Source organism: Bombina bombina, chromosome 4, assembly GCF_027579735.1.
Source record: "Bombina bombina isolate aBomBom1 chromosome 4, aBomBom1.pri, whole genome shotgun sequence".
Taxonomy (NCBI): Eukaryota; Metazoa; Chordata; class Amphibia; order Anura; family Bombinatoridae; genus Bombina; species Bombina bombina.
This window is the reverse complement of record NC_069502.1, coordinates 726,728,523-726,753,870: the sequence shown is the minus strand read 5'-3', so window position 1 is coordinate 726,753,870 and position 25,348 is coordinate 726,728,523. Positions and strand designations below refer to the sequence as shown.

The 25,348-nt window shown below is 36.8% G+C and overlaps 1 protein-coding gene across 1 annotated transcript in view; it reads left to right on the top strand.

Moving 5' to 3' along the window:
* Positions 1-13,760: 13,760 nt before the first annotated feature.
* Positions 13,761-25,348, top strand: part of PACRG (parkin coregulated) — an 875,091-nt gene continuing 863,503 nt past the window's right edge. The window contains exon 1 of the mRNA XM_053710928.1: positions 13,761-14,052. Within this exon, the coding sequence (XP_053566903.1) occupies positions 13,933-14,052 (120 nt within the window). The 5' untranslated portion in view covers positions 13,761-13,932. The remainder of the gene's footprint in view (positions 14,053-25,348) is intronic.

The following is a 25,348-nucleotide window of genomic DNA, read 5'->3' as shown; positions in this document are numbered from 1 at the left end:
ATCCCTGTCGCCATGTAACAATGGAAAATATTTCTTCAAAATATGGCAAATAGAATTGAAATCCGAAGAGTACTGTGTAATGAACAAGGTATGATCGTCTTCTTGAGTAGATTTACATTTGGGCTGCAAAGTATCTTTTCTGTCCAAATCAGATACTTCTCTGGCTATTCTATCCAACATATGAGGGGAATAGCCCCTGGAAGTAAGTCTCTCTTTAATTACTGATTTTTCCTTTTGAAAGTCAGCAGTAGTGCTACAGATTCTTCTAGCTCTAACAAACTGACCCTTAGTGATACCCTTAAAAATATGTTGTGGGTAAGCACTTTTTTGGTTGAGCAAAGTGTTGCCTGATATAGCTTTCCAATACAATTTAGTCTGGATACTTTGTGAGTCAATGGCCCCCCAAGTTATCAAGGTCTGTCGGACCTGATCCGACAGTGCAGATCCGGTCCGACAGACCTCGCCGTATTCAGCATTGCACCAGCAGCTCACAAGAGCTGCTGGTGCAACGCCGCCCCCTGCAGACTCGCGGCCAATAGGCCGCCAGCAGGGGGGTGTCAATCAACCTGATCGTATTCGATCGGGTTGATTTCCGGCGATGTCTGTTCACCTGCTCAGAGCAGGCGGACAGGTTATGGAGCAGCAGTCTTTGTGACCACTGCTTCATAACTGCTGTTTCTGGTGAGTCTGAAGACTCGCCAGAAACAGGGGCCATCAAGCTCCTTACGGAGTTTGTTAAATAGAGGCCATAGTGTCCAGTTAATGTAATGTCAAGAAAATTAGTTTCTGTCTGATGCCAATCATGAGTAAACTTAACCCCATTGTTCGCATCATTAAGATATTGGACAAAATCTTGGGCACTTTGCTTGTCTGAGTTCCATATTAACAGCAAATTGTCAATGAACCGACGATAAAAAACAATATGGTGTGAATAGGGATTACTATCCGCATAGACAAAGGACCGCTCCAACCATCCCATAAAGATCTTAGCATAAGATGGGGCAACTTTTGCTCTTATGGCGGTCCCCTGTCTCTGCAGATAGTAAATGCCTTAAAAGAAAAAATAATTGTGCTGTAACAAAAACCAAGTGACCCTTATAATGTATTCCACAGTTTTGGCGTCCAAATAATCCTGTTGCTCAAAAAAATATTTGAGAGCCTTGATACCCAAATCATGTAGAATACTGGAATAAAGTGACACTACATTGATTGTGAGCCAACTACAATGTGTTGTCCAGGATAAATCACCAACTAATTGCAAAACATGTGTGGTATCCTTGATGTAAGAGGGAAGACTAAGTACCATAGGTTGAAGGACCGCATCCAACCATTCCAAAAGTGGTTCTAAAAGTGAGCCAATTCATGACACAATTGGACGTCCGACAACATTGTGTAAACTCTTATGTACTTTCGGTAAGTGGTGGAATATTGGCGTGATTGGATTATCCACACACAGATGCTGCTGCCCTGATGCAGCCCATCATCCAGAATCTGGTACAGTTTGCGTTGAAACTCTCTTATTGGATTCTTAGATAAGGTAATGTAAGTGTTGGTGTCTGATAATTGGTGGACGGCTTCCTCTATATACTGACTTTTATCAAGCACCACCACACTGCCCCCCTTATCTGATTGTCTTATCAGAAGGGAAGAGTTATTCTTTAAATAATTAATAGCTTCTTTTTCATTCAAGTATAAGTTATGGGTATCAGCAGTCCCAGACTGATCCCAAAACTTAAGATCCTCAATCACTCTTTTATGCAAAATCTCCAAAGAGTGACTGAGGCTTAAATTTGGGGATACAATTAGTTACCATCTCATCGTCCTTGTTTGATTCACTATATAGATTTTCCAGGGTGGCTAAATTGCACACATCTTAGAAATTAAAGTCATTATGATGGCCTGTTCTCACATTGACACAATCAGTGTTAGTCAAATTGTGTGTCTCATTATCATGTATAAAATGTTTTCTCAAAGTAATTTTCCGAATAAATTTATTTACATTGATAATAGTTTTAAAGAGGTTGAATTTTTTAACCGGGCAAAAGCCCAAACCATAGTTAAGTACAGTGATTTCAGCCTTAGTGAGAACATATTTTGATAAATTGATGACACTACCTAAAGGGGGCGATTCCCTGTTTTCACATCCCTGAGGGAGTACCTGTGTGGTGATTTCATGGGTTTGTTTTTTTAATGTAGTATTTGTTCTGCCCCCTGTGGGTTGCTTTAGGGCAGGATGAAAAACCTGAGTGACAGATGTGCTAGAATTAGTTGGATCCACAACAGCAGCCGCTCAGGTCCCAGGCCGACTAAAAACGCCACCGGAAGTTCAGGGGAAAAGAGAAGGTGTGAAGCCCTAGGGGGTGCACGCCAAAACTGCGGTTTTTAAAACCGCAAAGTGCAGCTGATTTTTTTTTTTTTCTTTTTGCTAGAATTAGTTGGAGTCTTATTGTTGGGATGTTGTTCACCATTAGCATTAATTATATTTGGTGAAACATTACTTTGTATTGTTGTTTTGGGTCTAGCTCCTGCCTCCTTATTAGTTTAAGTCTGCTCAGCCATAGCTGGCATTTTTATAGACTGTGTCATAGGTCCAGAGCCCAAGACAGTGCTAGAATTGTCTGTCTCAAAACCAGAATACTCATCAGCTGATGTGGATGCTGCTCTAGATGAAAACTCCTCATTTGAAATATCAGAGTTAACAAACGTGACTCTCTTTTTGGGCTTATTACGTCTGTGTCTACGGGGACGACCAATTGGTGTATTTTCTCCATTTTGTTCATTGTATTCAGTTTTAGATGTTTTATTTCTGTTTTGTCTATTTCTGCACAAAGCTGAGGTTGAAGAGAGAGATGCCCATAGAGTGACATAGAGAGCGGACGGTATCGCTCTCTACGTCTGATCAGGAAGGAATGCCGTGGGTGGAGAAAAGACACATGACGGCAAGTAAATTCTAATAAAAATTATAATCAAACCTTTTAGATAACCAAAAAAAAAACATAGCGATTTAGCAAGTTATGACTTCAGCTATAAGAATGTATGTTTATATAGCAAAACATTTACTATCACTTTAAACTTAAAAACAAATGGGTTGGGGAGGTGATAGTCACCCCCTGTTCCCAGAGAAAAAAAAGGAGTAGTTGTTTTATTTGATAGGAATCTATCATACAATAATAGTAAAGCAGATTTGGATCCTGAAGAAAGGTGGTTAATTTTGAAGTTACAGGTGAACGGGAATAAAATGGTAATTTGTAATATTTATGGTCCCAGGAAGACAGATGTGAGTTTCTGGAACAGACTTGTCTGTTTATTATCCAAATATCTTGGACAAAACATAATTTTGGCAGACGATTTTTATTTGATACCCTCAGAAAAGCTAGATAAATTTAGTCCAAAAAATACCTTTATCTCTAATTAGAAAGCCAAAATATTTAAACAAATATGTAAGAATCTGAAACTCCACAATATATGGCATATGCAGTTTCCGGACACTAAAACCTTTACCTGTGACTCCAAATCACACGGTTCCTTATCCAGGATAGATTTTTGTATTATTATTATCAGGCTCATTTATTAATTTAGAAATGAAGGCTGTGATTCACTACATAACTATTTCAGATCATGCAATCATTGCATTAGATATTTGGTTCAAACCAATTCAAAGAGATGCAAGGTCTAACTTTTTTCCCCCTAAATTGTTAGCGAATAACATGGAATTTTGTAATTGGCTATCAAAGAAATGGAGAGACTACGACTTTCTGAACCGAGCATATAGAGAAAAAACAGAGATATTCTGGGAGACCGCTAAGGCATGCTTAAGGGGTGAGATAAAAGTCTAAATGAAAAGAAAAGAAAAAAAATGAAAGCACATGAGATTCAGTTACCCAATCAAGTTCAAAATGCATATCGAAAATATATTAGTGATCCTACTAAATTATTATGGGATAAGTATAAACTAGCTAGATTAGAAAGGGATCTCTTTATAAAACAAAAAGCATCCTGGGAAGAACTAAAGATAAATGTGATTTATAAAGGTCAACATGGTAAATCAGCTAAATTCTTGTCCAGATTGGACAAAGCGAGAAAAAAACAAACAAACAATACAATAGAAGCTATAGCAAGGGGAAATTAAAGATGCACAGACCTTACTAAAATTAAAAAATGTCTTCTTGGAATACTTTCAAAAGATATATGCATCTAAAGATAGTAATATGGATAATAAAAACGATTTCTGAAATTGTTATGCCGCCTAAAGTTCCACAAATTCTTTTTGACTCATTAAACAGTCCTATCACTAGAGACAAAGTCTTGGAAGCAATAAATTATGCAATGCCTAATAAAGCCCCCGACCACGATCAAATACCTGTGGAAATGTAAAAAATACAGGGAGTGCAGAATTATTAGGCAAGTTGTATTTTTGAGGATTAATTTTATTATTGAACAACAACCATGTTCTCAATGAACCCAAAAAACTCATTAATATCAAAGCTGAATAGTTTTGGAAGTAGTTTTTAGTTTGTTTTTAGTTATAGCTATTTTAGGGGGATATCTGTGTGTGCAGGTGACTATTACTGTGCATAATTATTAGGCAACTTAACAAAAAACAAATATATACCCATTTCAATTATTTATTTTTACCAGTGAAACCAATATAACATCTCAACATTCACAAATATACATTTCTGACATTCAAAAACAAAACAAAAACAAATCAGTGACCAATATAGCCACCTTTCTTTGCAAGGACACTCAAAAGCCTGCCATCCATGGATTCTGTCAGTGTTTTGATCTGTTCACCATCAACATTGCGTGCAGCAGCAACCACAGCCTCCCAGACACTGTTCAGAGAGGTGTACTGTTTTCCCTCCTTGTAAATCTCACATTTGATGATGGACCACAGGTTCTCAATGGGGTTCAGATCAGGTGAACAAGGAGGCCATGTCATTAGATTTTCTTCTTTTATACCCTTTCTTGCCAGCCACGCTGTGGAGTACTTGGACGCGTGTGATGGAGCATTGTCCTGCATGAAAATCATGTTTTTCTTGAAGGATGCAGACTTCTTCCTGTACCACTGCTTGAAGAAGGTGTCTTCCAGAAACTGGCAGTAGGACTGGGAGTTGAGCTTGACTCCATCCTCAACCCAAAAAGGCCCCACAAGCTCATCTTTGATGATACCAGCCCAAACCAGTACTCCACCTCCACCTTGCTGGTGTCTGAGTCGGACTGGAGCTCTCTGCCCTTTACCAATCCAGCCACGGGCCCATCCATCTGGCCCATCAAGACTCACTCTCATTTCATCAGTCCATAAAACCTTAGAAAAATCAGTCTTGAGATATTTCTTGGCCCAGTCTTGACGTTTCAGCTTGTGTGTCTTGTTCAGTGGTGGTCGTCTTTCAGCCTTTCTTACCTTGGCCATGTCTCTGAGTATTGCACACCTTGTGCTTTTGGGCACTCCAGTGATGTTGCAGCTCTGAAATATGGCCAAACTGGTGGCAAGTGGCATCTTGGCAGCTGCACGCTTGACTTTTCTCAGTTCATGGGCAGTTATTTTGCGCCTTGGTTTTTCCACACGCTTCTTGGGACCCTGTTGACTATTTTGAATGAAACGCTTGATTGTTCGATGATCACGCTTCAGAAGCTTTGCAATTTTAAGAGTGCTGCATCCCTCTGCAAGATATCTCACTATTTTTTACTTTTCTGAGCCTGTCAAGTCCTTCTTTTGACCCATTTTGCCAAAGGAAAGGAAGTTGCCTAATATTTATGCACACCTGATATAGGGTGTTGATGTCATTAGACCACACCCCTTCTCATTACAGAGATGCACATCACCTAATACGCTTAATTGGTAGTAGGCTTTCGAGCCTATACAGCTTGGAGTAAGACAACATGCATAAAGAGGATGATGTGGTCAAAATACTCATTTGCCTAATAATTCTGCACTCCCTGTATTAAAAACAGAGATTGTAGATACTTTAACTAAACTTTTTAATAATTATTATATTAACGCTCAAACAATGTCCAAATATTTTTCAGCGTCAAACATTTCACTATTTTTGAAAAAAAGATAAAAATCCCCTAGATCAAGAGTCTTATAGACCCATTTCTTTGCTGAATACAGACTACAAGCTATTAACCTCTATTATCTCTAATAGCTTAAATTTGTGCCTTGACCTCATTATACATGAAGATCAATCTGGCTTTATGTCAGGAAGATCCTCAATTAAAAATATTTGCAAAGTCACCTTATTGCTTGAATATCTTTGGAATAAACTTCATAGTAATACACAGGCAAAACAGGATTGTGCATTACTATGGAATGACCCCGAAAAAGCGTTTGACTCTGTAATTTGGGATCATTTGTACACTTCATTAAATAAGTTTGGTTTCTCAGGTTATTTTACTCAATTTGTTAAGATTATATACGACCATCCAGCATCCTCTATTATGATAAATGGCAATCAGACATCTAACTTTATATTAAATAGGGGAACCAGACAGGGATGCCCACTCTCCTCGCTTCTGTTTAATATTGCAGTAGAACCACTTGCCATCTTTTTAAGGAAAGAAATAAAAAGGAATTATATTAGGAGAGCAAAAACTAGTTTTATTGTTACATGCAGATGAAAACACTAAAGAGAATATACCCAAAGCTATTCATATTCTGGATATATTCAGTTCCTTCTCCGGATATAAAATTAATATCAGTAAGTCTGAAATCCTATTATTTACAAAAGTAAAAACAGCTTTAAAGAACATTTATTCAAAGAGACCCTTTGTATTAAATATCTTGGAATATATCTACACTCTGATCCAAGCCAGTGGTATAAGTTGAACTATACACCTTTCTTTATGAAAGCAATTATGAAACTCCAAAGATGGAGTTCGTTTATTATCTCTCTCTAAGCTAAAGTTATGATTATCAAAACTATTCTATTTCCACAATTAATGTATATCATGCAAAATGTACCTCTTCTTATAAATTACAATAATATAAAGGGTTTTAATAAAGAATGTGCCAAGTTTATATGGATCAACAAAAGGCATATGTTGTCCATAAGGAAATTAAATTTGTAACTGGTTTATCCTCAGAGGATTTTCAAATCTGGACACAAAGGACACAAAAAGGATTGTCCTATGTGCATCAGAGCTTAGATAACTTGTATCAAATGAGATCTTTAGAAAGTATCTCTAGAGAATTCAATCTATCCAATAAACATTTCTACGCCTATTTGCAAATCAAACACTATATAGGAATTAGAAGGATAAACCAGGAGACAGACGGGTGGGGGGAAATCAATATGTATACGGTCAGCTAATCACAATATAACTTTACTATATAAAATTATGCTGGCAAAACAGGGTCAACTAATTTTTAATAAATTACTGGAGAAGTGGAGTACCAAATACAGCGATATACAGTATCTGTAGATACGATTAAAGCAAGTTATAAATTGATTCTGAGCGCTCCCATTTCTACAGCGTGGAAAGAGTCTCACATAAAATTACTTAATAAAACTTACATTACACCTATGAAAATGGCTAAGTGGAATGTAAGTATAGCCAGCAACTGTTCCAAATGTAAATTATCCTATTGCTGATGTATTACATTGCTTTTGGTCTTGCCCCAAAAATTTTCAGTTCTGGGGCAAAGTGGAATATTGGCTCAACAAAAGCCTAGAAAACAGATTGAAACTTCAATCTTGAGATATTTCTATCTTAATTACAAAGACTAACAGAGAAAATATTAACCTAATAAATACTGCTATTATTTTGGGTCGCAGCCTGATACTCAAAAACTGGAAGAGTAAATCAGCTCCCACATTAGTGATTTGTCTACACTCCATTTACCATCAAATCATTTTGAACAATTTAATATATCTTCTCGACACAGTAAAAAGATCCAAGATTTTTTTACGAAGTGTCTAAGAGTCATATTACTCTACCCATTGCTGATTAAATTTACGTTAATACGACAATTTCATAAGACAGAATACTTTGAATTATTAATCTTATGGAATATCTTTCCACTTGAATGGTATTAGATCTTATCTGGTTGATACTTGGGGAGTAGGAGAGAGGAGGTCATTATTATTTACATTTTTTTTTTATTTTATGTTTTAGTTAATATAGGAGGTAGCAGAAAAAAAGTCACAAGGGTATTATAGCGAGTCATGTTGGTTTTAATAATAGTAATTGTTCTGTATCTGCACATTTCAGTATGTTAAACTTAAGTAGTGACAATGGGGCATATTTATCAGGCTCCGTACGGAGCTTGATGACCCGTGTTTCTAGCAAGCCTTTAGGCTCGCCGGAAACACAAGTTATGAAGCAGCGGTCTAAAGACTGCTGCTCCATAACCTGTCCGCCTGCTCTAAGGCGGCGGGCAGACATCGTCAGAAATCAACCCGATGGGGTTGATTGACACCCCCTGTTAGCGGCCGATTGGCCGCGAATCTGCAGGGGGTGGCATTGCACCAGCAGTTCACCAGAACTTCTGGTGCAATAATAAATGCCGAGAGCGTATGCTGTCTGCATTTATCTATGTGCAGCGGACATGATCCACAATATTGGATCATGTCCCCTTGCACAATGATAATTAGGCCCCTATAGATTTGACACGTAACGATTTTTATAAAGCAGTATATTCTTTTGTTTTGACTATAGATTTGCTGTATAAGGATTTGATATGTAATGATCTGTGCAGGAAGAAATGTACACAAAATTGTAAGTTGTATATTGTTTTGCTTTTTGACACAGGAATATGCGTCAATTATTTGTATGAACATACCCAGTGTTGTAAAATAAAGACTATGTTAAAAAAAAGAGACTGCAGAGTGTGTAAGCATCATGGGAAATGTAGTTTCAAAACATCTGGGGTGCCAAGACTACAAATGAATACATTGTTTAAACCCAACCTATATAAAACCAAATTTGCTGCCTAATTTTCAGCTGTTGGTGGAAATATGTAGACTTACAATGCATGTTGACAACAAAATGTGATATTTAGCTAATCTATTATCACAATTGTTATTTTTATATATATATATATAGTACTTTTAAAAAAAGTCACAATTAATATGAACCTCATAGTACAAATATGTTTATTACAGTGATTTTAGAGTATAATGTCTTAATTAGAGCATGAAATAAGCCTGTTTACAAATCTTTTTCAGATTATTTCAACTACAGGTATACCTCACTTTATAGCGCTTCGCTAATACAGACCTTTGTGGAGCTGAAGTTCAACCTCCAAGGATTTTCAAACAGTGCTGTAATCTTTGTGAGATTGCAAGAAAAGTGACTGGCACCATTTTGTTATGCTTAGTTCACTCTGTTTACATCATTACAGTGCAATCTGTGTCTCAGTGTTATAGTCTGGCAAATTTTACTACAGAAATTGTCACAATTTTACAGGTACAGTATTTATTGAATACTAATTAAATACTTGCTGTGCTAGTGTTAAACTAAACATAGCACTATTGCACCCCTAATATATGTTAGTTCAAACATGTTTTCAAGTTTTTAAACGCACTAGCATTAAAAAGAAAGCTAAAACTGCCTTGTTTCACTTTAAGGCGGTTTTCACTTTACAGCGGGGCTCCGGTCCCTAACCCGCTGTATGAACGGGGTATACCTTGTAACTGATAAGGCACCTGAACCTGTCCAATGACCTAGAAAAACAATGTTATTAATATGATAGATGTATTGGTTAAAAAAAAAAGGTTAATAAACCCTGATGATTTTTTTTTAGACTGGATTAATTCTGTTCTTCTATTGCACTTTTTGCTTTTATGCATTCAATGATATATCCCGTCCACAACAGGACTACAGAACTTGTCCATATCAACCAATTAACAACTGGGGCCCGATCCGATATGCAGCATCGCCTGCAAAAGCTGGCAACACCAAATTTTGCGCTGGTTTGGTATCCTATATATGGCGTAACATAGAAGTTATGCTCGTATATTTCTGCCTTCGCCTGTAGTTTTTTTGCCCATAGACGGACATAGAAAACACGCGCAGTTTGGTATCCAATATACAGCGTAAGGACTTACGTGGCGAAAAAGGAGAAATCTTACTCCATTTTCACCTTGCCACAAAATGCAGGCGTAGCAAGCCTTACGCTGAGTATTGGAGCCCCGTAACTCCCTAAACTGCCTGCAAAATAAAACCTAACACCTAACGCACGCGCAATGTCTATCTACCTGTCAACCGCAATCCCCCACCGCAATACCTAATAAAGTATTCAACCCCTAAACCGCCGCTCCCGGACCCCGCCGCCACCTACATTAAATGTATTACCCCCTAATCTGATCTCTCTACACCGCCGCCACCTATATTAAATGTATTACCCCCTAATCTGATCCCCCTACACCGCCACCAACTACATTAAATATATTAACCCCTAATCTAATCCCCCTACACCGCCGCTCCCGGACCCCGCTGCCACCTACATTAAATGTATTACCCCCTAATATGACCCCCCTACACCGCCGCCACCTATATTAACTATATTAACCCCTAATCTGAGCCCCCTACACCGCCGCCACCTATATTAACTATATTAACCCCTAATCTGAGCCCCCTACACCGCCGCCAGGTACATTAAATATATTAACCCCTAATCTAATCCCCCTACACCGCTGCCACCTATATTAAATATTTTAACCCCTAAACCTAAGTCTAACCCTAACACCCCCTAACTTAATTATTATTTAAATAAATCTAAATAATATTAATATTATTAACTAAATTATTCCTATTTAAAACTAAATACTTACCTATAAAATAAACCCTAAGATAGCTACAATATAATTAATAATTACATTGTAGCTATTTTAGGGTTTATATTTATTTTACAAGTAACTTTGTATTTATTTTAACTAGGTACGATAGCTATTAAATAGTTATTAAAGGGCCATAATACCCAAATGTTTAAACACTTGAAAGTGATGCAGCATAGCTGTAAAAAGCTGATTAGAAAATATCTCCTGAACATCTCTATGTAAAAAAGAAAGATATTTTACCTCAAAAGTTCCTCAGTAGCCACCTCCCATTGTAAAGGATTTCTAAGCAGCATATTAGTGTGTCTGTCCTGGGACAACTGAAAGGATGAGCTTCGTGCACTCTCATATTATTTCACCAATCAGGTAAAGGAAGCTTACTATGAAATCTCATGAGAGTTAAGTCAAATCTCATGAGATCACAGTATGAGTTCATGACCTCAGCACTGCTGATGCTGATTGGCTGCTGTTCATTTCTTCATTTTTTTACCTGCAGCTGGGAGCAGGTGAAGTATAACTTTTTACACAGAACTTACTCTGGTGAGCTGAGGAAATTGTGAGGTAAAATATCTTCCTTTTTTACATAGAGATACTCAGGTGATATTTTCCTGTCAGCTTTTTACAGTTATACTGCATCAGTTTCAAGTGATTTAGCATATGAGTATTATGTCCCTTTAACTATTTAATAGATACCTAGTTAAAATAATTACAAAATTACCTGTAAAATAAATCCTAAGTTACAAATACACCTAACACTACACTATCAATAAATTAATTAAATAAACTACAATTATCTAAACTAAAATACAATTAAATAAACTAAACTATATTACAAAAAAAACAAAACACTAAATTACAAAAAAATATTACAAGAATTTTAATCTAATTACACCTAATCTAAGCCCCCTAATAAAATAAAAAATCCCCCCAAAATAATAAAATTTCCCTACCCTAAACTAAATTACAAAAGTATTCAGCTCTATTACCAGCCCTTAAAAGGGCCTTTTGCGGGGCATTGCCCCAAAGTAATCAGCTCTTTTACCTGTAAAAAAAAGAACAACCCCCCCCCCCACATAACAACCCACACACCCCTACTCTAAAACACACCCGATCCCCCCTTAAAAAAACCTAAGTCTAACCCCCAAGTGGTCCTTACCTGTCCTGAAGACCGGCGGAGAAGGTCCTGTTCCAGGCGGTGAAGTCTTCTTCCAAGAGGCGACCTCTTCTTCTTCCAGGAACCAGCTGGCGCGGAGCGGAGGAGTTGAAGACCGATGACCGCGGAGCTGAAGACCGTCGATTCTGGAACTGAAGCCCGGCCACGCTGGAACTGAAGATCGGCGACGCTGGAACTGAAGACCGCGGAGCCATGGAGCGTGGAGGATCCTCTTCAACGATCTCCGCCGTACACTGAATAGGAATTCAAGGTACGCGATTAAAAATGGTGTCCCTTGAATTCCTATTGGCTGATTTGAGCCTTCAAATTCAAATCAGTCAATCGGATGAGAGCTACTGTAATTCTATTGGCTGATTTGAATAGCCAATAGAATAAGAGCTACTGTAATTCTATTGGCTGATTTATTGCAGTGTGGGCTAAGCCTAATAATTAGGCTTATTGCGTTGTGGGGGGTTGTCGGTCTAGGGGTTAATACATTTATTGTTAGGAGTGAGAGGGGGGATTGCGGATAGAGGGGTATACGTGTCGGGTTATTTTTGGGAGGCGTGTTAGACAGTTACAGGAGATTTAAGACTTTAGTTAGTTTTTTTAAGCGGCGGCAGTTTCTAAAGTGCCGTAAGTCACTGGCGACTCCAGAAATTTGTACTTACGCTTATTTCTGGACATCGCTAGTTTGTCCGACTTACGGCACTTTAGCAACTTTAGCCTGATGTGCAAGGTGAAACTACGGGCGACGCAGGTTTCCACGCTTGCGCCGAAACCTGCGCCATATATCGGATCGTGCCCCTGATTCCTAGAAATGAGTTGTGTAAAAAACAAATTTCTTGTTAGTTTTTTTTTAGCTTTGTTTCTGTCAGCTTTAACTTAGTATTTTTTTATAATGCAACAAAGTATATATTTTATTATTTTAAAATACTATTCTTTCACATACATGGCATCATTTTTAGTCTATTGTATATTGCATATAGAAACTAATTATCAAAGTTGTTCAACTATGGTTTATTGAGTTTTTATATGAATAACACATGATTATTAAAGCTATACTAAAAATGACTAACACACATGAACAGAAAACCATCAAATGCTTGTTATTGACCGGTGGTACAATAAATATATGACCAAGGGCTATAGTAAACCAGGACCACTTTGAACTGTGATCTCTTTTGAAGTAGCAACTTCTTAGGCAAAGTGCTGAAGGGCCTGCTGAGTACAGTTACAAACAATGACAACATTTCCTAAGGCAAATCAAACTGTTCTCTCCAACCGAGTGCAAAGCTGTAAATTCTGCCTGCATGGCTGATGTCAAAGTTGCTGCCAGCACTCAGCAGGCTTTAGTAGGCTCTTGCTCACCAGGATTGTTACTATAGCAAAGAAGACAAGATCCAGGAGGCTTTGAGATCAGTTAATTAAGAAGGAAGTTTAAAAAAAAGAATATTGTCTGTAACTTTTAAAACGTCCATTTAAATATATAAACTGACGCTCTGGCAATTACATTTAATTCAACGTTATTATAAATAAATAAACAACAAAACTCCTATCCATTTAGATATAATCTGGTCGTTTACAAATGACGATTTTCACTCCCTCATTTATTTTCCAATTAACATTCAAAACACTCCCAAGTAATATCTGCATAAAATATCACAAGACGGTCATCCTGCTACTACTACAATTCGTCTCAAAGTGACGTTAACAAATAACGTGATCTATTACGCATGCGTTCTGTTTTCAAAGCGCGCTGGGAAATGTAGTCCTTGAGCGGCCGCCTAGGTATCTTCAGTTCCCGGTACAGCTGCTACGTCACGAAAGACTGTTGATGTGTTGCTTAGCAACCCAAGTTAGCGTGCTCTGCAGTTGTCCTGGCAACTGAACCCAAACAAGCGGTCCTGATCCAGAAAGCAGAGGCCTTCTGTCTTAACAACTCACTTGCAGTCGTGATCTGTAAACCTGTCCCACTTGGTATACCCTGTGCTGAACATGGTGATAGAGAAAAACACAGTGTGCAACAAAGCCGAAGCTGGACTGAGCAACGGAAAAGCTAAAACACCTGTCTGCTCCGAGGGATTCACTGTCAAAGCTATGATGAAGAACTCATTAGTAAGTGAATTCTTGCCACTCTTTACCACTGGGCTGCAGGTTTTCAAATCTACCCAACTTTCGGTGTTTTCTGATCCCAAACTCCACAAGTCAACTTGCTAAGTGATTATGTCTACCCTGAGTATCATCCAGTTAGGGTACTGTAATTTACTGTAATTCCATCTTCAATTTTGTTAGGCACACTAATATCCTAGCATCCATAGCAGCTTAACATGTGAAGTTTATCTCACTCCATAGCTCTCTCCATTCTTAGATCTACTCTTGCTACCTGTAGTAGCATTTTAGATGTCATTATAAAAGTAAATAAGCACCTAAAGTTACTTTATATGTAAACACATAGCTATGAGAAACAGCCAAAGACCATTCCAATGGAAGACATATCATTTTAATTATCTTTTTTTCTACACTGTTTTATTATTCATTGCGCCAAACTTTTTCTAATACACATTTTTTGCATATAATATTGTGCAAACTGAGCAAGCATAAAGGAGTGTATTTTGTTTTTCTGCTTTTCCTAAAGGGATAATAAACCCATTTTTTTTCTTTCATGATTCAGATAGAGAATGCGATTTTAAGCAACTTTCTAATTTACTCCTATTTCATTTTTTCTTTGTTCTCTTGCTATCTTTAATTGAAAAGCAAGAATTCAAGTTTAGGAGCCTGCACATTTTTAGTTCAGCATCTGGGTTGCGCTTGCTGATTGGTGGCTAAATGTACCCAATAATCAGCAAGCTCTATTCAGGTTGCTGAACCAAAAATAGTCTGGGTCCTTATCTTAGATTCCTGCTTTAAAAAAAAAAAAAAAAAATATGAAGAGAACGAAGAAAAAGGGATAATAGGAGTAAATTAGATAGTTGCTTAAAATTGCATGCTTTATCTGAATCAAGAAAGAAAATATTTGGGTTTAGTATCCCTTTAACATTGCTGCCTCATTAAACACATTGGGCTAGATTACAAGTGAATGTATAATGTATATACACATATAAACGCATACATATATATGTATATGTTCATATACATATATATTGTAAATATGCGCCCAACGCTGCGTGACTTACCCCCTGTGCTGTGCTAGGTTCTTTGCTCATGAGCGCAAAGCTTCCATGCAATTTGCGTGCACGGGTATTACTGAGTGGAGCGCAGATATTGCGTTCCACTTGTAATCTTGCCCATTGCCTTTTATTTTTAAGTGGTTAACCATTATTTCCCAATTCTAAAGCGACTGTCCTTTATGTTTAGCAAACCAAAGTTTAAAAAATTGTTAGCATATCCAGCTGCAGAATGGCTGCTTTTTCTTGGCAGCTTAAACGCTCCCTATTTAGCATTGTTAATAAGATTAGCCTGGGACACCCACTGAAAAGGGCTGATAGCAGAACCTCCCCCTTCCCCTCTTACCTGCATATGAAAATACCCATTATACAAACAGAAGTAGTCTGAAGTCTGTATACATCACTATACATCTAAAACGTCAGGGCTTGGTTAGGAGTCTAAAAATCAGTACAATGTTATTTAAAAATAAACAAAACTATACATTTTTACAAAAACACACTCAGATGGGCTATATAAATGGATCATCTACAAAACATTTATGCAAAGAAAAATCTAGTGTAAAATGTCCCTTTAATTTTCCAAGCCATTACATTTTATTTGAATTAAAACCACTAATTATAATATATGTACAAGATATATAAGCCTCTCCTTTTCAGACAGCTTTTATCTACATCTGAAGAAGAGACCTATGAGGTCTTGAAAGCTTATGGAATAAAAAAAAATGATTTTGTTGGTTCATTAAAAGGCGTCACAATCTACTAAAGGAACATTTTTATGTTGAGAAACTACTTGAGAATGTCTAAACATGTCATTGTTCCAAAGAAGGAAAGTACTTTTAGACCAGTCCGGCCTAAATTTAAATGCATGTAGATGAATTACATATTCAAATAGAAACATATTTGCGACATACATATATCAGGGAAAATGCTTCTAGTAAAAGTTATCACTTTTTTAGTGTTACCATTTTTCTCTGCGTGTGCATGTGAAGCATAGCTAGTTATTCTTAGTAACCAGCATTTTAAATACTGCAGCTGCTCAGAGTGCCAGTGGGGTTGTATTATGTCAGCAATTAACATTACCAGATGGTACATGCAACTTAGGCTCTCTGGGCAAGTGTTGTGTTTAAAATGCTGATGCATTTATAATAATTCTTTTTTGAATAGCCACAAACTTAAATTGACATGGAACCCAAAATGTTTCTTTCATGATTCAGATAGAGCATACATGTTTAAACAATTTTTCATGTTACTTCTATTATCAATTTTGCTTAATTCTTATGGTATCTTTTATAGAATGATTTTGGTATCTTTTATTGAAGGAGCTGAATTCGTTGGTAAGACAATAATAAGAAGCATATATGTGCAACTACCAATCAGCAGCTAGCTCACAGTTCCTTAGCCTACCTAGGTATGCTTTTCAATAAAGGATACCAAGAGAACAAAGACAATTAGATAGTAAACGTTCATTGGAAAGTTGTTTAAAATTGTATGCTCTATCTGCATAATAAAAGAACAATTTTAGGTTTCATGTCCTTTAATTTCAATAATAAATTAACATTTTGTTGTGGCTATTTAAATTGCGTGATCGCAATGTTAAATTTAAAGAGACATTAAGCACATCTTGCTTTGGTCCAAAAAAAATAGGCCAAAAGGCGAATTCTATAAACTAGGTTTTCTTAAAAAATACTCAATATTGCCCAAACCAGCCATTTGATTTGCAGCATATTGAATAAAATCTAGGATGCAGAGTTTGCTTTTTGGCCTCTCAAGGGAGCATTGGAAAAACCGCAATACTTACACCAAAGCAAGAGCTGTTTCTTTAAAGTAATGGTAAATGTTGCCAATGTACAAGTACTAATCTGAAAAAAAAATAGATTTTAGTTCATAGTTCACTTACCAATTCTTACATTTTATTTGCCATACAAAATATATACTTTAATAAGAAATCCTTTTCTAATTGGAGCTCTGTCCACCTCTCACTTGGCTGCTTTTTTTCCGTGCACCTATAGCAGAGCTGCTCATGCTGTTGATGCATTGCTGTCTACGCCAAGAGCTGGTGGGACCGCTCTTACGTCACTAAACACAAGTAACAAGAAATGTAAGGGGCGGAGGAAGCACAATAAAACTGATTAAAAATATAGGGCTAGATTACAGGTGGAGCGCTATTTTATTGTGCGCCCGCAAACTGGCAAATTTGCCCGTTTGCGGGTGCACAATAAATAACCAGCCTTTACAAGCGGCTGGTTATTGCTACCGGAAGCTCGCGGTAGGAATTAGCGCTTATAAAATTAACCAGACGTTAGATCTCTGGTTTATTTTATAAATGTGCACCAAATTCCCCCAAAATACAGTGGTATATACTGTACATATATTAACACATACATATATATATGTATATAGTCATATACGTATATATTTACAATTTGCTTAAGGCTTCCCAGCAATGCGAACGTGAGCTTGCGTTCACATTGCTCTCAACTTGTAATACTAGCACTCATAAGCGTGCGCTGGTATTACTCAGTGGAGCGCAAATATCGCTTTCACGAAAGTGATATTTAGCTCCCCACTTGTAATCTGGCCCATAATTTAATAAAAAGAGGATTATAATAATAATTAAAAAATTTAGCGGTTTTATTATTTAGATTACATAGATTTAAGAAACCTGTTTAAAAATTATTACATTTACCATCACTTTTAGTTAAACCATCAGGAAATGCATGTCACCTAGCTAACTGCTGATTGTTCATCAACTGATAGAGCAATACCCATATCTGTTTTGATTAACAGGAAGCGACTATATTCTAAGAATAAACAGTAGATTTATTTAGCACTTGAATATGTTATTAAAAAGAGGTATTCTCTTTTTACAGAGGACAAGGAAACATTTTGTGTATTAATATTGGTTTGAAAAAATTATAGTAGAAAAAAATGGATCACACTTAGGGGTCAGCAAGATTTTTAAAAGGTAGCCCTTATATTTACAACTGTCTTTCCAGGGTTCCTACAAATCACAGCAATATACTGTGTTTTGGGAATGTTGCAATACAATTTGTTGAACAAATACTTAATAAAATGTGGTTGCAGTGGGCAGGCTGAACTGCCGCGTGGCCTACCGGGCATTTGCCCGGTATGCCCGACGTTCAGTCCGAGCCTGGGAACCTTGGTTGGTTCAATGGCTATTTGACAAGTTAAATGTTTAAGACATTTACATTTAGTCATGTTAAATACCACATTTACTGAGTTACATATGATTTCTTTGTAAAGATTAAAATATATTTTATAAAATAATTATCCATTTTAAAAGGCAATTGACCTTTTTTCCTGCTATCAGCCCTCTGGCAGCATAGTAGTTAAATCTTGAAACTACAAGAGTCAAAGAGTCATATTAGCTTAAACCTTGGCCTTTAATGCACCACTGTACATATTGCTACAGGCTTTTTAAGAAATTAAGTATTTGACATTTGTAAGGAAAATCGGTGGTTTATTTCTAAATAGTATGTATGGTGAGGTTCTTGGCAAAATGTCAAAAGTTCCATGCTAGAATAGAATTACATTTCTCTGCAAAACTATGTTACTAAGCCTTATAGAACCCCAAAAATAATGACTATACACACAATTGTTCTATTGTCTAACATAATAATTATTTCAAAGCATTATGTGATATATTGCTGTAATTAAAATTACTAGTTCTTACCCAGATACCCTCCAAGGTCACACACATCGTCAGATAAAATAATTTAAAAAAAAATGAAAATAATATGTTAAAGGGATATAAACACATTTGAACTCCCCATTGTTTAGTTAAAAGGACAGTTTACTAAAAGAAAAATATTCCCTCTAATTTGTTCCCAGTTATCCACTTTACTTGATGGAGTGTATTACCTTTTTCGTTGTTCTCTCCAAGTATTGGTCTTTGGTTTACGGACAGATATAAGATAAAGATGCATGTATATGTACACAATGTGATAAAGTAATGAGATTTGATTATACCTAGAAGCTCAACCCATTTTAATTAGGTTGAAGCTTCAAAACATAAAATCAGTTAATTCATTTACACAAATAAACCTTAAAAAGCTCATTCGCATACATTGTATGTTCTGCAGTTGGTAAAAACAGTAATTGGATACACATTAAGTGAAAAACAAATTTACAGTATACTGTCCCTTTAAAAAAAACAAAAAAACTTTGCAATATACTTTCATCATTTATTTTCTCCCCTTTCCTGTATTTTAACTGTACAAACGTGGATTACCCAAAATCCTTGCGAGGTTGTCATGCATATTCCAAACTTCAGAATTCTAGTCCTGCTACATTCTATGCAGTGGTTGTTTGAAGAATGTGTTAGTTTATTTATATCTACCCCTCTTTTGCCTCACGGGGATAAGATAGAGACATTTAAAAAGGTATATCCATGGTCTGCAAAACAGTGCAAATGTTGCTAACATATTATATAATTTATTACTATATTAACCCTGCAGGTTAAACACACAGTAGAAGTACCATTCGAGACCTGCAGTACAAATTACATGCTCTTTCGGATTAGAGCATTTCATTTTTCAACTGTAATGGCCCTTTAACATCTCTATCACCTCCTATGAGTCACAATGAGGGGCATGAATCCCCATTTTCTAAACAAAGGGGCCTCTATTCGCTAAAGACAGCATACAAAAATGTATGCAAAACCCTCATATAACGGAGGGGACAACCCTTTTAATGATGGGTCTCATGCCCCTCTAGATAGCATGTATTTGCCATAGAAAATGTAGTCATCTGTCTACCAGGTGACCTTTAAGGTGCTCTTGGTTCTGAAACGGACCATATTACTCACATATAAGCACTAAAATTTGCCAAGTGTGCACCTCTTTCAAAAGAGGGGGGAAATGTTTAAGTGGCAACCGTGGCAACAGTAATCACTTGATAGATGCGTAAGAGTAGAAAATCTTTTTTGATAACATCAACCCAATTCTTTCTTCTTTTGGCAATGTTGATTCGTTGCCACAATACTGATAAGCCATACTCAAGTTCCTCTGTGGAAAGGTTTCATTTCACAGTATATTGTATTCAAATTAGCATTATTATTAGGGTTGTACCGATACCGATACTAGTATCAGTATCGGTACCGATACCAAGTATTTGCATGAGTACTTGTGCTCGTGCAAATGCACCGATACTTAAACCGATATCTCCACTTCCTACCCATATGCTATCTTGTGGCGTTTTTTCAAACTGCATGTTCCCATTTCATTTTAAGCTGAAGTGGAGACTAAACTAAAAATTGTTTACTACTGTTCTGCCAATACAAATTTCTGTTATTTGTATTATTGTAGGAGAGATCACTGTACCCCGTTCAGACAAACCCCTGAAGTACTGGGCAGTTAATAAACTGACATTTCCAGCTCTGGCTAAAATAGTCCAAAAATATCTTTCTGCCCCATGCAGTAGTGTGGAAAGTGAAAGCCTGTTCAACTTAGAGTCAAACCTCCTTACTGATAGCAAAAACAGACTTATAGCTGAACATGCAGAGAGGCTTCTGTTTTGTTCCTTAAAAAGAACTTGCCACTAACTTTTGAAAAATTATTGCCTTTTTACTGCTAGTTCTCATCTTGCACAATGATGTTCAAAACATACTGTACTCTGAGGAACATCCATAGGTTAGCTTATATAATTGCAGGAAGAGTACTCATGGCAAAAATTAAGTTAATTCCAATGAACACTCATCCTGCAATTATAGGACTAGATTTAGATTACATTTGATTGGTAAGCTTTATCAATGCTTTGTTCACATTTCCAACTCCATAGACTTTAATGGAGTAGGACGTGTAATGAGAGCATTGGTAAAGCTTACCAGTCAAATGTAATTTAGCCCATAGTGTTGTTCCCCATGATTAAACAGTGCACTGTTCTATTTTTTACTGTATTACACTTTTGGTTGGTTGTGATTTTATATTTGTTATTTGTTGTTATTATTAATATATTTTATTGTAATATTTTTATTTATAAACATGTTCTGTGAACTTTATGACAAATAAAACTGTTTTATTATTTCATAATGTCTTTTAAGTTACAGTCCTTCATAATTATAAAGAAGGAATCTTAAATAATTAGTATGTATTGTGCTTGAAAACAAGTATCGGTACTTGTACTCGGTCTTAAAAAAATGGTATTGGTGCAACCCTAATTATTATGTAAGAAGAGGGGAGCAAGGGTTTAAACCCCATGACATGTCAGTTTCAAAATAATCAGGTTTTTAGATTTCAGTTTAGTTTTTAATATATACATTTAAAGGGACATTAAACTCAAAATTGAATTCCCCTTAAAATGTTTAATTATGTGTACTGAAACAACATTTCAATAAACTTCTTTTATTTTGTCTTTTCATGTACACAGAGAGGGAAAGTGTATTCTATGAAATTCAGAATCTTGACCTTCCTACACATTGCACAGTGATTGTTTGATGTGTGCTCATTTATATCTGTCCTTTGTCACATCAGAGCAGATAAGATGAACAACACTAAGGGCAAAATGTATCACCCTTGCAGGGGGACAGGTTCACAAGTTTTGTACCTGTCTGCCTGCAATCACTACCTGTGATACTTTGCATTGCATAGCAAAATCTAACATTGTGCAAGAGGTTTTCTTGTGCAATACTGCCCCCTGCTTCTGTGCAATAAGTGGTGCAAGAGCAGGTCATGTCAATCACTTCTGAAGTGGCGGAGAAGCAAAAGAAGCAGTTTCTGCTTCTTAATTATGTGGTAGCTCCACATTGGCTCAAACGCTTTGAATGCAGCTTCATAAATCTACTTCTTAGGCAGCTTTCTAGGGTTATGTCACAGCACTCTAAAACAATGTAAATCCCACTAGCAAAACTACAATTTTGATTGTTTTTTTAATATTTATTTTGTATGGAGATCTTTAATTACGCCTTCATCATTTTCTGATACACATATAAAACATGATTTTAATGTCATTTTAAAAGAGCAAACATTCTCTCTACCTATTACCTAAATTTTATTGGTTTACACTATAGATACAAAATATATAATAGTGTCATTGGTACTCTTTGCCATTTTTATAATTTAGAACCCATTTTAATATTAGTCTACTGCTTACAGATAAACCTATTCATAGAGGTTGTATTCTGTCCTTCTGCATCTCCCGAATGTTAAAAAAAGGAAAAAGGTTTAATATTTTCAAGTAAGAAATGCAAATTAGTCTCTGCAACAATTTGCATGTTATTCGTGCAGAGAAAAGTATAGTAAAATACTAGCAGTGCAGTCAAGCAGAGGCTTACAGACACAATTAATACACCAGTACAGTTGTTATGACCCACTATATTGGGCACTTAATTAGTGGTGCGCCAGCAATCAGGATCAGAGCCAAAAGTGGAAAGCAGCAATCGATCTTCAGTCCTTTTAATAAAACTACTGCAGGTATCTGCTGCTGTATTGCAGTATTGCTGCTAGCAAGTTCATCAGTAAAAGGGGAGCAGATTATATTTAACTTTTTCCAAATATAACTGACAAAAGGGATATAAAAAGCTAAATAATTCTATTTTTCATATTTAAAGGGACATTCTAGTCAAAATTGAAATGCACATAGATGAATTACATCTTTGAATAGAAACATATTTGCAATATACATTTTTCTCTGCACGTACATGTGCAGCATAGCTAGATATTCTCAGTGCACCAGCATTTTAAATATTGCAACTACTCTGAGCATTAGTGGGGCTCGTATCATGTGAGCCATTAACAAATTGAGTCATTTCCAGATGATACAAGCACCTTAGGCTCTCAGAGTGTTGTGTTTGAAATGCTGATGCATGGTGCATACTTAAATACACTTTTGAAACAACTATAGTTTTTATTAAAAGTATTTCTTTCTAATGACACGGTGAGTTCACGGATCATAATCAGTTACTGTTGGGAATATCACTCCTGGCCAGAAGGAGGAGGCAAAGAGCACCACAGCAGAGCTCTTAAGTATCACTTCCCTTCCCACAAACCCCAGTCATTCTCTTTGTCTACGTTAAATGCAAGGAGGTGGTAAAGTTTAGGTGTCTGAAAGAAGATTCTTCAATCAAGATTTTATTATTTTGAAGCAGAGCAAGTTTGTTCTGCACCTTCCTGTGGTTTAGCCATAGTCCATGTCAGTCTCTTCAGTAGAGCAATGGTGGCTTTTAAGCAATTGGGAACTTGTGGGGTATAATCCTCACTGCGCCTCCCAAATAGTTGTTGCTGCCCTATCCTGAAAGCCTGATTAGGATTATTCAGTCTTTCCTAATTTTACCACGGGTCCATGTGAGGCAGATGACCTCTCATACCATGTGAGCTGCCCTGCTGCCGGGCAGATTGATCTTCAGGTAAGTGCCTAGTTTTATTTTCTTATGGAGAATATGGCACTTTTATCAGTTTATCAGGGTTAATAGGATTTTAGTAGGCAGTGTGTGCAGGCACTGGGGATGTACAATCTTTTGGAGAGGCTCAAATTGTTCCGGTTTAATTCCGGACTTTGTGAGACAGAGACAGTGTGGTTTTTACTGTGTGCAACGGTCAGATTTAGTTAATGTTCCGGTTTAATTCTGGACTTATTCCTTTTGGCATCCGACTCCTAGCTTAAGCATCGGATATATAAGGGTGTAGAGTACTGTTCAAAATCACCTTTAATATGTGTTACAGCACTTTCTGGTTTTTACTGTCCTATAGGTTCATGAAACGCCTAGGTTTCTTATGGATCAGCGGGTGATGCTGAAATTTTTATTAGACTAGAGACGTGCAGCTTAGTTGATTGCGCGCTATTTTTGTGGACTACATTTGTTCCCGCCCTCATCTTCTTCTGTCTGCATGGCAGATAAGCACCATTTTTATTTCCGAACGGACCGATGTGTCTGAACAGGGACAGGCCTTCCTCTTGGTTCTCTGTCAGAACGGAGTTTGCTTGCCGAAGATACAATGCTTGTTTTACTAGGAGCTGGGGGTTTTATTATGTTAAGCTACTTTACCGTAGGAACGCCACTAGGAAAAATTTTACAGCTGAAATTTTGCAGGCTGACAATGTTAATCGGGCTAATAGTCCCAGAGGACAAGGTCTGGGGTACCTTTCAATAATCTGGGGGCCTTTAGAAGGCGCTACAGATTTCGACATTTTATCTAATGTTTTTCAATCCCTTACTGTTGCAATAAAAATCCTGCAGTTTATAAGTTTGTTTTTCTGCAAATTTACGGCTAGATTACGAGTTTTGCGGTATGGGTGAAAAAGCAGCGTTAAGGCTCATAACGCTGCTTTTTCACTACCGCTGGTATTAAGAGTCTTGCAAGTTTAGCTGCACCGCACACTTTTTTGGCCGTAGCGCAATGTAATTACCGCAGCTTTCAAAAAGTCCTTTTTCAATGGGACTTCCATAGCGCCGGTATTACGAGTCTGCCTGGGAGGCCAAAAAGTGAGCGGTAGAGCCAATACCGTCAAGATCCATAAAGTAAAATGAAAGTCAGTAGTTATGAGTTTTGCGCTACAAAGCTGTAACATAAAACTCATAACTAAAGTGCTAAAAAGTACACTAACACCCATAAACTACCTATTAACCACTAAAACGAGGCCCTCCCGCATCACAAACACTAAAATAAAATTATTAACCCCTAATCTGCCACTCTGGACATCGCCGCCACTATAATAAACATATTAACCCCTAAACCACCGCACTCCTGCATCGCAGACACTAGTTAAATATTATTAACCCCTAATCTGCCGCCCCTAACATTGCCACCACCTACCTACATTTATTAACCCCTAATCTGCCGCCCCAACGTCGCCGCCACTATACTAAATTTATTAACCCCTAAACCTAAATCTAACCCTAACACCCCCTAACTTAAATATAATTAAAATAAATCTAAATAAAACCTACTATCATTACCTAAATTATTCCTATTTAAAGCTAAATACTTACCTATAAAATAAACCCTTAGCTTGCTACAATATAACTAATAGTTGGATTGTAGCTATCTTAGGTTTTATTTTTATTTTGCAGGCAAGTTTGTATTTATTTTAACTAGGTAAAATAGTTACTAAATAGTTATTAAACATGTCCTGAAAGACAAAAAACGAGAGGCACTCTTGGTGCAGCAAGTTCTATGCAGACACTAATGACAGAACGATGGTGATCAAATACTCACAAAGGACGGCGTCCCGTATTGGGACTTGATATCGGAAGCAGCTGGTTGTTGGGAGCCTCACTTTGGTTACATCGT